This window comes from Neoarius graeffei, chromosome 3 (genome assembly GCF_027579695.1).
Source record: "Neoarius graeffei isolate fNeoGra1 chromosome 3, fNeoGra1.pri, whole genome shotgun sequence".
NCBI classification, from domain to species: Eukaryota; Metazoa; Chordata; class Actinopteri; order Siluriformes; family Ariidae; genus Neoarius; species Neoarius graeffei.
In genome coordinates, this window is record NC_083571.1 from 88,972,052 (window position 1) to 88,986,502 (window position 14,451).

Genomic DNA, 14,451 nt, shown 5'->3' on the forward strand with positions numbered 1-14,451 from the left:
ATCCTTTTGAGGAAGCTTTTAGCAAATTATTCTGGTAGATTCTGGCTAATGTGATGCACAGCTACAGTGTAGGTTAGGCTATTGAAATCTCCCTGTTTCATTGTTATCCTCGTTTTTGACAAACATCTGTAGCAGATGGTGAAAAATATGCATCTGATTATTTTTTGGTGGATCAGTTGACTGGGGCCATGATTGTTCTGCTTGTTGTCAGAAAGGGTATTGGGAAGCTGTCTGTGGGGACCTGGAATGATTTGGTGGCTCATGGTTTGGAATACATGTGACAGGAAACATGTGACCCTACACTGCCACAGACAAGATTTGAAAATCTGCATATTGGCAAGAGACAGTTTTGCGTCATTAGCAATGAAAGTCTTGGTATCTGTATTCCTTTTGTTTGTGCAACATGGCAACTACAATATATAATTTTTTTTTATCTTGCAAAAGGTTTGATAGTGTATATTTGACAGCATGTGTGAGAGAGCATGATTTAGTGTATGCTAATGTTTGCCAATTTTTTTTCTTTTTTTGCTGGTTTCATAGAAGAGGCAGTTGAGGCCTCTTCTCAAACACTATCATACTCTCATGCATACCCTGTTATTTTCTTTCTCTCTCTCACACACAAATTATATATTTTTTGTTGTGTGTGTAATATATATGAATGATAGTGTTTGAGATGAATTAGTGCCTCAACTGCCTCTTCTATGAAAACACAAAAAAAATAAATGTTTTGATAGTACATGTGAAAGAGATCACGATACTGAGTTCATGACAGTCTATGTTTGAGTGTGTGTGTGTAAGAAAGTGATGCTGTGTGTAAGACGATACGATAGCGTCTGTGAAACTGTAGTGTGTGTGTGAAGGTGTCAAGTTTGAATTATGGCTTAAATGACTCACTCAACAACGTGCAACATAGCTACCAAAATAACAATATATTACATAAATGACTAATTTATAGTCAGTCGAAAACAATATTTAGAGCTTGTTTCTGATTGTCCAAAAGCCTGACCATAATAATAATAATAATAATAATAAATCTCAAAACATTGCATGTCATTTTATTGTATTAAAATCTGTAATAAATGAGAAATTAAATCCATGTGGTTCCAGTTTAACACCCACAGATGAAAGTTAAAGCACTCTCTTTGATAGTAAATGGCAGTCTATTATGAAGCACATTCATTTTGCTGATGCAAGTCTTAAAAATCTATCCATAAAAATGAAATAAAAAAGTAGCCCCATTTGAGTTCAGTTTCCCCTTAAAACATCAATGACTATTTGACCTCAACATTACATTACATTTGAGGGTCCCATATTAATTCTCTTCATTTCATGTAAAAACAAAAGTACACATGGACACCTGTTAGATAAAGGAGGTGTAACTGTACATTAATTCATAACAGAAAGAGATACAAGTGTTGCCAGACAAAACAAACCTCACCCAGTAGCACTTATGATGAATATGAAGGAAGATATCGTGAAAAAATAGGTACCCTATGAGTACATGTGGCTACTGCTTATAAATTTTTTTTTCCTGATACCATGTCCATAAATATAGCATATATTTACTCTATGAGGCAGTATCCACAAAAATGAAGCGTAATCCAAAAATGAACAATTTAAAAATCACAGAAGTGAAACATACCAAGTGTCTGTACTTTTATATTATTCTACTCTTACCTCTTACAGTTTTCGAAACTGAAACCTCCGAACCGAGACTGACATACACATGCTGTCGCCATTTCCCAGAAATGGCCTGGCACTAGAGCTCAGTGGAATGCACTTTCTCTCTGTAATAAGCATAAACATGTCTGAAAGCGATTTCTTTAGTCTAGTCCATTTATTTCAAATGGTGAACCGAATTGTATACACTCACCAGCCATTTTAATCAGAACATGTGCATGCGCAGTGTGCAACTGTTACACTCTTACAGCACAATGACATAGTGGCTAGCGCCTCTATATGAGGCAGTAGCTACAACAAAAACGATTGTGACCTTTTTGGTGACCTTGACTGGATGACCCTCAAAATGTTGAAGGTTCTATTTCAGACCAATGCCCATCTATCCTAAAAGTTTCATGAAGATTGATCCAGCTGTTTTCCTGTAATATCGTTAACAAAAAACAAACAAGCCCAACCGAAAACAATACCTCGCCCCCTGCTAGACTCCAGGCCAGGCGAGGTAACAAACACTACCACCATTGTATGACTTAAAAGTCTCTTTACATTCTGATAGTTTAAAGGAAAGGACACATCAATCTATCATAACATAAGGTTGGAAAAGCTAAATTGTTGAGATTGTCTTAAGAACAAGGCATCAAATGAAAGGAACAGTATCCTGTTCCTTTCTGTTATAAATGGAACAGCCTATTATTTGTAGAAGATATAGTGTAGTTAAGCCTTATGTTTGTGAACACATGCTTTATGTGTTAATGTAAAACATGCAGTTGGTTTTATATCAATCCAAAAAACCTGTGTATTAGTGCCTTAATCTATTTGTTATTTTAACATTACAATACTTAACATGTAACTAGCTTAACTGATAGTGGTATACACAAAATGGTGACCTCTTATGTTGTACAGTTAAAAACCATTTTGAAAACATTCCAAATGTAGTACACATTTTTCAATACCTCCAAGATAAAGTGATTTTGTTAATTTCTAAATTAAGCCTACACTGCTCAACAGTCTTTTGTACTTTTATTTATTTTTTGCATTTTGATTGGTTTCTCGTTTTAAAAGAGAGACATAATGGAGGGTCAGGCTGCTGTTACTTAAGTGTGAAATTCCTTTAAAGAAAAAAAATAAATTCTGAGTTTTCTTGGTGAAATATACTATGACAATTTAATAAAAAAAAAAAGTGGGTGTTTTTTTTGTTTTGTTTTTTTAAAAAAGGTTGAAACCCTGAATTTACATAGTTGACCTACCTTTTAAGTAGGGTTACTTGTGATATGACATTTACATTTCTTAGGAATACCAAAGAAACACAGTAACCCTAAAAACAATTTACATTAAAAAAAAAAAAAAAAACACACACAATGACCAAATAAACAGGTAAATTTAAAAAGGATGACAAGACATGTACAGTGTATGCACTAATGAATATAAGAACCTTTGTGTGTCAAAATGCTTGTATTTTATGAGTAAAAGCATTGAGGACATTACCTCAGCCTACTGGTGTTGTGTTCAGTGTGAGGAAAATGTATCAATTTTACAGATTGGTTTTCACAACCTTCTTCTCTTTGACAACAATCTTCTGTGAGCTGGGAAGTCCGTGTACAGTGCTTGTGTTCAATCCAATAGTCCCATTCTGGGACATGACAGTGGATGTTACCGCCCTCTGCAGGGATCCATGAGTGATTCCTGAAGTCCCTCCCTGCCTCTCTACTACATACTGCATACTCTGAGAGCCTCCGGCCACAGGAACACTTCTTTGGAGGGATCCATGAATTGCAGACCCTCCTTGCCCTTCCACAAACACTATGCCTTGAGATCCAGAGATGTTCCCTCGCGGCAGTATTCCTTGGAGGACCTGGCCACCTTGTGCACCTGTATCAACAAGCAAAAGCTGTGAACCCGACAAATGAGCTGACTGGAGCAAGTCTGTGTTCAGTGCTGTGGTGGATTCTCCATATGTTTCCAACAATACCACTCCGTCTCCTCCACCAATCGTGCCTTGTGCTGGCACAGCACCCTGGACCAGGACTCTTTCGTTCACTGGAGCGCCATTCAGCACATACATCCCCTGGGTCATTCCCACCATGGGCCTCTCGGCCAACAGCACAGTGTTAGAAACCTGAGGCTCCACCATGTAGTACATTGGCTGCTGTTGCACCATCAGGGTCTGGGTGGGCACATCGATCAGAGTCTGGGCTGGCTGCACGTCAGATACTACATGGGTGTCGTTAACTACCACATTCTCCGCCCTGTGCATGGTAGAGGATGCTGCAACTTCGGCGGCCATGTTGACAGTGTTGGTGTTGGCAAAACTGGTGTGCATGGAAACTGATTCAGAGTGATCCATGATGGGTTTTGGAGGAGGAAGGGAGGCAGCAGCCATTGTGAACTTTGTGCCTCCACCACATATCTCAGCTAGAGTAGTGAACTTTGACCCCAAATTATTAAGGAACCCCAGATCATTATCAGATCCCAGGATGCTGCAGCAACCGACAGAGCCAGCAGGTGATCCCTGACCTTCTAAACTAAACAGCAGCAAATTCTCTTCAGCTGTGGTGCATAAGTCCTGAGTTTTCTGCAAGACACAAATAGGCTTGTTAAAGCACTAAAATTCATATTGCACCTTCCATGAGCTAACGCATACAAATACAGTAGAATGTAGTCACTGACACAGTTGTGGCGGATGAGTTGAAGCATAAAACAGTAGGATTCCAAGGTCTAACTCTTTGCCTAACTTCTTTTTGTGTTATCAAAATGCAAATTTTACTAGTCAACATGACTTATTATTGAAATGTATATTATGTAAAAGCATTAATAAAACTCAGCATTCTGTTTTACTGCTATTCTAAAAGCTAACACATACTTCAACAGAGGCCTGTAAATCCAACCAAATTCATTCTTTTCAAACTGCTGTTTGTGCTGTGTTACAGGACAGCATCAAGCTCTATCTACCCTCTTCCACATACAGTTGTGGTCAGAAGTTTACATACAGTGACATTAATGTCATCTTGGATATGAAGGTCATGGCAATATTTGGGCTTTCAGTAATTTCTTTGAACTGTTCTTTTTCTGTGGCAGAATGTACGGCATACATCTTTTAAAAAAAACCTAGAATTTGGTGCACAAGTTATAATTTTCTTCGGGTTTTCTGAAATCAACATGGTCAAAATTATACACACAGGGTCAAAAATATACATACAGCACACCTAATTATGGGTAAAATGTCTATTTGCAAGATTCACCCAAACATTTTTGTTTAACATGAACAAGCTTCTGGCAGAATTCTGATTGGATATTTCATGACTCTTCATGGTAGAATTGGTAGCGTTCAATTAATTTTTTTCCCCTTCTTGGCATGGACTCGACTTATAAGCACAGTCCATATATTTTCAATAGGGTTGAAGTCAGGGCTTGTTTTAAGCTTAATGTTAGACTGCTTTATCCTCCACAACCAGCTCTGATGTGCGTTTGGGTTCATCGTCCTATTGTAACTTCCAAGTTTCTGATGGTTTATGCTGAAGAATTCTGAGGTAGTCCTCCTCCATTATTCCATCCACTTTGTGCAATAAACCAGTTCCACTGGCAGCAAAACAGCCCCAGAGCATGATGCTGCTACCACCGCCACCAGCTGGTACAGTGTCCCTCTGTACATGGTGGTCACTGTGGCTAAGCAACTCAATCTTTGACTCATCTGATCATACAGCTTTCCTCCAGAAGGCCTTTCTCTTTGTCTGGGTGGTCAGCTTCAAACTTTAGTTAAGCTTGAAGGTGTCAATTTTGGAGCAGGAGGTTATTTCTTGGACAGTAGCCTCTTAGTCCATGATGATCTGAACTGTAGACAGTGATCCATCAGCTTCCAGTTCATGACAGGGCTGTGCCATGGTGGTTCCCAGGTTGTTCCTGACCATCCAAACCAATTTCCTTTCAGCTGAGGGTGACAGTTTGGGTTTTCTTGAAGCAAAGTAGCTTGGCAAAGTGACTACACCCCACAATAACTTGGATACAACTGTTTGAACTCATCTCATCTCATTATCTCTAGCCGCTTTATCCTTCTACAGGGTCGCAGGCAAGCTGGAGCCTATCCCAGCTGACTACGGGCGAAAGGCGGGGTACACCCTGGACAAGTCGCCAGGTCATCACAGGGCTGACACATAGACACAGACAACCATTCACACTCACATTCACACCTACGGTCAATTTAGAGTCACCAGTTAACCTAACCTGCATGTCTTTGGACTGTGGGGGAAACCGGAGCACCCGGAGGAAACCCACGCAGACACGGGGAGAACATGCAAACTCCACACAGAAAGGCCCTTGCCGGCCACGGGGCTTGGACCCAGGACCTTCTTGCTGTGAGGCGACAGCGCCAACCACTACACCACTGTGCCGCCACTGTTTGAACTGATCTTGGAATTTGCAGTTGTTTAGAAATGGCTCCAAGAGACATTCTGGGAGTTGTGTATATCTGCGTTTCTCTTTCTCAGCTCTGCACTGAGCTCCTTGGACTTTCCCATTTTACTGTGTACTGGTCAATCCAGTGAGTGCTGTAAACAAACCTTTTTTTATGAAGCCACAGAGAAGCTACCAGCTGTAGTCAATCATGATCACTAACAGGAAGTTAAGAGACCACAGCCTTGGCAAGATAAAAGACATTTTGGAAGTTTCAGCACCTCCGAATTAATAATCTAAGTGAGCGTATGTATAATTTTGACCCTGTGTTGATTTCAGAAACCCCAAAGAAAATTAAAACTTGTGCCCCAAGTTCGTGTTTTTTTAATTAAAAGATGTATGCTGTACATTCTGCCACAGAAAAAAAAAACAGTTCAAAGAAATTACTGAAAGCCCAAATATTGCCATAACCTTCATATCCAAGATGACATTCATGTCACTGTATGTAAACTTCTGACCACAACTGTATGTGGAAGAGGGCAGATAGAGCTTAATGCTGTCCTGTGAGACAGCACAAGCAGCAGTTTGAAAAGGATGAATTTGGTTGGATTTACAGGCCTCTGTGGAAGTATGTGTTAGCTTTTAGAATAGCAGTTAATAAAACTAAGCATTTTATTTTATGTTTTTACATTATATACCCTTTCAATAATAAGTAATGTTGAATAAAATTGCATTTTGATAAAGAACAAAAACAAGTTGAGCACAGAGTTAGACCTTGGAATCCTACTGTACGTGAGCTCACAGATACCGATTGGCAAGTGTCATAATGATTGACAGTGACGTGACACTATGCCATCCCTCATACCCAGACAGTGCATTCAGCATTGCTCTCCAGGTTCCAAGCCATAGATCAGGATTCTGACTTACATTAGGGCAAACAATTTTCTTTTATGCCATTAGGGAGCCCCTATAAATTATTTTCTGAAGTTGAGATATACAGTGGTGCTTGAAAGTTTGTGAACCCTTTAGAATTTTATATATTTCTGCATAAATATGACCTAAAACATCATCAGATTTTCACACAAGTCCTAAAAGTAGATAAAGAGAACCCCGTTAAACAAATGAGACAAAAATATTATACTTGGTAATTTATTTATTAAGGAAAATGATCCAATATTACATATCTGTGAGTGGCAAAAGTATGTGAACCTCTAGGATTAGCAGTTAATTTGAAGGTGAAATTAGAGTCAGGTGTTTTCAATCAGTGGGATGACAATCAGGTGTGAGTGGGCACCCTCTTTTATTTAAAGAACAGGGATCTATCAAAATCTGATCTTCACAACATGTTTGTGGAAGTATATCATGGCACGAACAAAGGAGATTTCTGAGGACCTGAGAAAAAGCGTTGTTGATGCTCATCAGGCTGGAAAAGGTTACAAAACCATCTCTAAAGACTTTGGACTCCACCAAGCCACAGTCAGACAGATTGTGTACAAATGGAGGAAATTCAAGACCATTGTTACCCTCCCCAGGAGCGGTTGACCAACAAAGATCACTCCAAGAGCAAGGCGTGTAGTTGTCAGTGAGGTCACAAAAGACCCCAGGGTAACTTCTAAGCAACTGAAGGCCTCTCTCACATTGGCTAATGTTAATGTTCATGAGTCCACCATCAGGAGAACACAACAACAGTGGTGTGCATGGTAGGGTTGCAAGGAGAAAGCCACTGCTCTCTAAAAAGAGCATTGCTGCTCGTCTGCAGTTTGCTAAAAGTCACGTGGACTAGCCAGAAGGCTATTGGAAAAATGTTTTGTGGATGGAGGAGACCAAAATAGAACTTTTTGGTTTAACTGAGAAGTGTTATGTTTGGAGAAAGGAAAACACTGCATTCCAGCATAAGAACCTTATCCCATCTGTGAAACATGGTGGTGGTAGTACCATGGTTTGGGCCTGTTTTGTTGCATCTGGGCCAGGACGGCTTGCCATCATTGATGGAACAATGAATTTTGAATTATACCAGCGAATTCTAAAGGAAAATGTCAGGACATCTGTCCATGAACTGAATCTCAAGAGAAGGTGGGTCATGCAGCAAGACAATGACCCTAAGCACACAAGTCATTCTAACAAAGAATGGTTAAAGAAGAATAATGTTTTGGAATGGCCAAGTCAAAGTCCTGATCTTCATCCAATCAAAATGTTGTGGAAGGACCTGAAGCAAGCAGTTCATGTGAGGAAACCCACCAACATCCCAGAGTTGAAGCTGTTCTGTACAGAGGAATGGGCTAAAATTCCTCAAAGCTGGTGTGCAGGACTGATCAACAGTTACTGGAAGCATTTAGTTGCAGTTATTGCTGCACAAGGGGATCACACCAGATACTGAAAGCAAAGGTTCACATACTTTTGCCACTTACAGATATGTAATATTGGATCATTTTCCACAATAAATAAGTGACCAAGTATAATATTTTTGTCTCATTTGTTTAACTGGCTTCTCTTTATCTACTTTTAGGACTTGTGTGAAAATCTGATGTTTTAGGTCATATTTATGCAGAAATATAGAAAATTCTAAAGGGTTCACAAACTTTCAAGCACCACTGTATATTAGGGCTGTGCCGATAGACGATGCCATCGTCCATCGACGATGGTGGTCATCCATCACGATGGAGAGCCACCATCGTGATACCACGCCCCCTCCTGTCATAAACATGCATATACATATCATCTGGGCCTATTTAACCTAAAAAGTTAGTTTTTTGTTAGTTTAGTTAGTTAGTTTTGTTTAATATATAAATATAACATATATTTATATATAAATATATAATTATATAAATCATTATAAAGTAATATCCTATTACCGCTTGTTCACGTAGGCTATGGTGCAGGGACGTGCTAGTGAACATAATGTGGTTACACAAATACAGTATGCTACTAATAATAAATTTTGACTTCATTTTTTAGCCTACACTATACTTTTAATGTAAAATTTGTCATGTTGTTCAAACAAATAGCCACTATTAACGACTTCAGTCGGGAAATATTGCACCTTATCAAACGGCAGTGAAGCGCAGACTTCGGCAGAAGTCAAATAACTTTAATCTGGTAAATAGGCCTACTTTCAGACACAAAATGGTCCACTCTAAGCCATAATGTCAAACCAAAGGGAAGAATGAAGGTGATTCTGATAAATGTAAAGACAGTGTAAAAAAAAAAATATATTAAATCATGATTTTAAAAGCTGGTGCAATAATTCAAACACTAATAAATTGGAAAAATTAGCGCGTTCAAGTGCGCACTAAAGGCCGAAACGCATCTTCAATTGTTATGGTGTAAATAAACAATGAGTAATAGCTTAAGTGTAGTTTCTTCTCATAGTTTGAATACTAGTCTTTCATTGTTAGAGCTGATTAATATCTTAGCGTGATCAGTGAGTGCTCGGGGAGGTTCATTTCCACCTGCGCTTTGCGCAGCTCATTTCTCCGAAGCCAGCTGTGCGCAAACGCAGTGTTGACTGCTCGGCAAACTCCAAACGCTTGGTCTGTACTGGCCCTCCGTTGCGCAAGCGAGTTGGTTATGGCCAGGTTCAAATTGTGCCCAAAACAACGGCCATTTCAATTGCCTGATGGCTGTGACAATATTCGCCCCGTTGTTATACAGGCGATCTTTTTCTCCTCTATTTTCCATTCGGCAAGTGTCTCGCGCAATGCGTCTTCTAAATTGTCCGCTGAATGCGTGTCTGGCATGAAACTCGTCTGCAGGCATTTGGACTGCATTGCCCACTCTCGGTCCACATAATGTACGGTAGCTGACATATAGGGCATCATGTTGCAGCTGGACCACATATCCGTTATCAAGGCCAAATATTCCACATCACCTAGCGCTTTTTTTCTTTACGTGCCAAAGCCTCGGATGAGTATCTAATACTTTTAATAATAATAATAATAATAATAATAATAATATATTTAATAATGTGGTATTAAAATCCCCCCCACCACGATATGATCGTCCATCACGATGTTTGCACTGTAAACATCGTCGATGCCAATTAAGGGGACATCGCACAGCCCTACTGTATATGTATACAGTTAATTCAAGATATACTGACACTTTCAACATAAGGCAAAAGGATTGTATAAAATGGACGATTAAACACGAGTAACATCCGTACTACCAAATGTGTGACAATAATATTGGCACCCTTCAAGAATATTTAATGTGGGTTAAATGCAGAGAGCAAATTTCACAAGTGTTTGATGAATAAAGTTGTGCTTTCTTTCTTCCTTAAAACCACCAAAAACCCCTGATTGGAATTTGTCTTTTAGAAAAGAAAAAAAAATTCCTAAATTCTCTGAGGATGTTATGCATTTCTCTAAAGAAATGGGCTGGTGGGTTGTTCCAGGCTTCTTGGAGAACTTGCTAGGAGCCATTTTAAGAGACTGGTGGTGTTCAATATCGGTTTGCATTTTCTTTAGTAATTAAAAGTTTGGCCTGTATAGAACATCCCCCTGTCTGGTATTGTAATGCACTAAAATGAACATTTGCACACAAATGCACAATTGCCACTTTGCACCCGTCTTTGTCTTCTCATTTATGCTGTTTATTATACTTGGATAGCTAAATGTTGAGATAGCAAATGTCTACTTAGATTGCTGGAGATAGTTATTTATATACCTTAATTTATAATCTATTTTCTCTATAAATGCACCATGGGGAGCCTGAGGGAAACAATATTTCAAATGCACTGTATACTTGTATATGGATGTATTGACAAAGCCCTCTTCGATCTTATGCTCCATTCCATTTAGTGTTCATCATTTTCTGAATGAAATTCTAATTAAGCAACTGTAATTTGAAACTGTTAATATTGGATGAGTAAAGTTTTTTTTTGCTTGAAGATTTTTGTTTTCTGAGAAGTTCCCCCCCCGTCACACTTGTTACAAGTAACCTGCTCCATAAGCGGTCAAGGGAAATGGAAGAACAAGAGAAGAGGTAAAGGTCAGTGAAGCTGCATTCTTACTTGTGTAATTGATTTGGTATTATTTAAAAAAAAAATTGTGTCATTTACAAAATTTGCATTTGGTTCTCTCAATTAATGAAAATAAAACCTTACATACAGTCATTTTTCTACTTGACCATCTGCTAAAGCAGACAAACTGATGTACTCTGCCTCTGTGACCCTAGGGTTAGGGCCCATACCTTCCGTGATGTCAAATTCCATTCTTTCTTCTTTTATGTACTTTTTACTTCTCCACTTACATGTAGGTAGTAATGGTTGAAGAAGTCTTCTGAAAGGCCCAGTCCACTGTCATACATGGAAAACTCCTCCCTTGTCATCCCAAGATATCCGCTCATTCCCTGACTCATAGAAGCCATTTCAATCTGATTTCTGGTTTGCCCTCTATTGATGATGTAACCAGCACCTCCTGCAGCTCCAAGGGCAGCAACTCCACTCGCTGCACTGTCGATAGCCCAAAAGTCACCTGGCATCATTCTAGGACCATCAGTGTCACTCAGGAAGAAGGGCACATCCTGTCAAATTCAGAATTAAATTGATTTGAATAGCAGAGGTTACATGGATGTTTTGTATCACAGCTGGATTTCAGCCATTGCATGAATGCTACCATTACGAAACTAGGATTAAATGGTAATTTATTTTGATATCCAATTTAAATGTTCTACAAAACTGTTAACAAACCATCTGTAGACTGTCATAAAACAGCTCCCCAACTAATACTAAATAATAACAATTTAAGTATTCAAAATGTTTTGTAGATTACCGATAAAACCTTTTGATTTCACTTTTTTGGACAGTCCAGTTTATAGCTTGTGATGTTTAGATGATCATTTATAGATGATCAACTCATTCTATCAGTTTCAAATTCAGATAATGTGAACTCTACTGTTTCACTTAATGGCATATTGAAAGGTAACCAAACATAATTTGGCTCTTTGAAGAGAAGCAGTTTATAGGCTGGTTGATGGCAGACTACATATTCACTGTCCACTTTATTAGGAACACCTGTACACCTGCTCATTTATGCAGTTATTCAATCAGCCAATCATGTGGGAGCAGCATAATGCATAATATAATGTACATACGGGTCAAGAGCTTCAGTTAATATCTATATCAAACACGAGAATAGAGAAAAATGTGATCTCTGAGACATCATCCATGGCAAGGTTGCTGGTGCTCAGGGGCGGAGCTAAAGGGGGGCGGGGCCATTGCCCCTGGGCCTTGGGCCCTCCTCCTAGCCGTACAGGGCCCCACCCTTTGACATTCAGGCCCTCCCAATAAATGTGCCTTACGCGATTTCATTGGAAATTCCTCCTTGAAACCTACAAGTTTTCACATGATTACAGATTAGTTGACACATACATATATCATTTTTGCTACACATTCTTATCATGGTTAAAAAAATAAAATAAAAAAAACCCTGTGAAATCAGGATAGTTGAGGCTTTTCTTGGATTCGAGATAACTGTGAACGCATCCGCTTCTGAACTGGAGGGCTGAATTATTAGCTGCATTGAAGGGAATGGCTTAGATCTTTCCAGATGCCGTGGACAGGGTTATGACGGCGCAGCGAACATGAGCGTAATTTATTCCAGTGTTCAAGCGAGAAAAGCAGAGCCCCTTGCTTTGCACGTGCACTGTGTGGCTCATTGTCTGAATTTGGTACTGAATGATTCTGTCAAAACTATCCCAGAGATTAGACAGTTTTATGAATGTGGTTGAACAACTGTACAACTTTTTTGCCAACAGTGTTAAGAGGTGGGCATTACTTGGCGAGACTTATTGAGCCCAGAGAGCAGGGACATAACCTTGAAACGCCTCTGCCCAACCTGCTGGTCCTCCCGCTACGATGTGCTTGTTGCGTTAAAGTACAGATATGGAGACGTCATTAAAGCTCTCGACAAGCTCTCACTTACAAGCAAGAAAATGAATGAACGAGATGAGGCAGATGCACTTAAAAAGGCCATTACTAAATTTCAGTTCATATTTTTAATCAGCCTTCAGACAAAGATTTTGGAGTGCACTAATGCCATCTCAAAATTACTGCAGGAGAAGACCATTGATCTCCTCAAAGCATCTGCATTATTGCAAAATGCTGTACAAACTCTACAGGAGTACAGGGAGCAGTTTGATGAGGCAAAGGCTTCCACTCTGGCACTGGCTGTGAAATGGGGCAGTCAAACGCAATTTGTAGCCACCAGGTTGAAAAAAGTGAAGCGCCACTTTGATCACCTTAGCGAAGACAGTCGGCTTTCCGATGCAGAACATTATTTTCGGGTGAATGTGTTCTATGCATGCCTTGACGTAATCATTCAGCAGCTGTCACAAAGGTTTGTCAGTTTAAATTGGACTGCTCATTTGTTTGAGGTTATTCATCCAAATATGCTCCAGCATGCCAAGGACGAGGAGCTATACGAAGTGGCCCGTTGACTGTGTGATCACTATAGTCGGGATATTGACTCCAGCTTTCCTGGTCAACTAGTGTCACTTAGGGCTTGTTTCAAGGAGCAGATAGCGACACACACACATCTGTGCTTAGCCTGGCCAGGTTGCTGGTAGTAGATCATCCAGCAGTAACTTCTACATTTAGTGAGGTGTGCACGGCCTTCTTGCTTTTTCTCACTCTCCCCGTCTCAGTTGCGACAGCAGAGCACTCTTTCTCCAAATTAAAATTGATAAATTAATTATCTCAGGAGCGCAATGGGTCAAGAGAGACTCTGTGGATTGGCCATTTTGAGAATGAGCGAGCAAGAGCGCTTAACATCCCTCAAATAGTTGACGACTTTGCGGCGCGCAAGGCGTGTCGAATGCCTTTTTAATGACGAACGCAAGTTTCCGTGTCGGCTTTGTAGTTGAAGACGTGCTTACACAATGAGGGTGTATCATTCATGATTGCTGGATTTTTTTGTTGTTGTCTAGTGTCCATTTGGACACTAATAAAAAATGAACGGAAAATACAGGCTATGTAGGCCTATAAAAAAAAATTAAAAAAAAACACCACACCTCTGAGCAAGTTCTAATATAGCCTGATTATATGCTGCAGGCCTTCTGTTTGTTTGCAATTTCGCCATGGCTAGGTCCAAAGGCTACGTTCTTAAAAACTGCTTTTTGTTAGATATAGCCTGTGTAGGCCTATATGCCGCAAGCCTTCTAATTTGTTTGTTTGCAATTTCGCCATGGGGGGGGGGGGGGGGGGGGGGGGGGGGCTGATTGGAGTTTTGCCCCGGGGCCTTGTGTGCAGTTGTTCCGCCACCGCTGGTGCTAGATGGTCTGGTTTGAGTATTTCAGAAACTGCTAAGCTCCTGGGATTTTTACACACAGTCTCTAGAGATTACACAGAATGGTGTGAAACATAAGACATCCTTTGTGAAGAGCGTCTGC

At 39.8% G+C, this 14,451-nt stretch overlaps 1 protein-coding gene across 1 annotated transcript in view; it reads right to left on the bottom strand.

Moving 5' to 3' along the window:
- Positions 1–1,818: 1,818 nt before the first annotated feature.
- LOC132883695 (desmoglein-2.1-like) overlaps positions 1,819–14,451 on the bottom strand; it is a 66,328-nt gene continuing 53,695 nt past the window's right edge. The window contains exons 13-14 of the mRNA XM_060917627.1: positions 11,314–11,586; positions 1,819–4,249 (exon numbers count right to left, since the gene is read on the bottom strand). Coding sequence (XP_060773610.1) covers positions 3,209–4,249; positions 11,314–11,586 — 1,314 coding nt within the window. The 3' untranslated portion in view covers positions 1,819–3,208. The remainder of the gene's footprint in view (positions 4,250–11,313; positions 11,587–14,451) is intronic.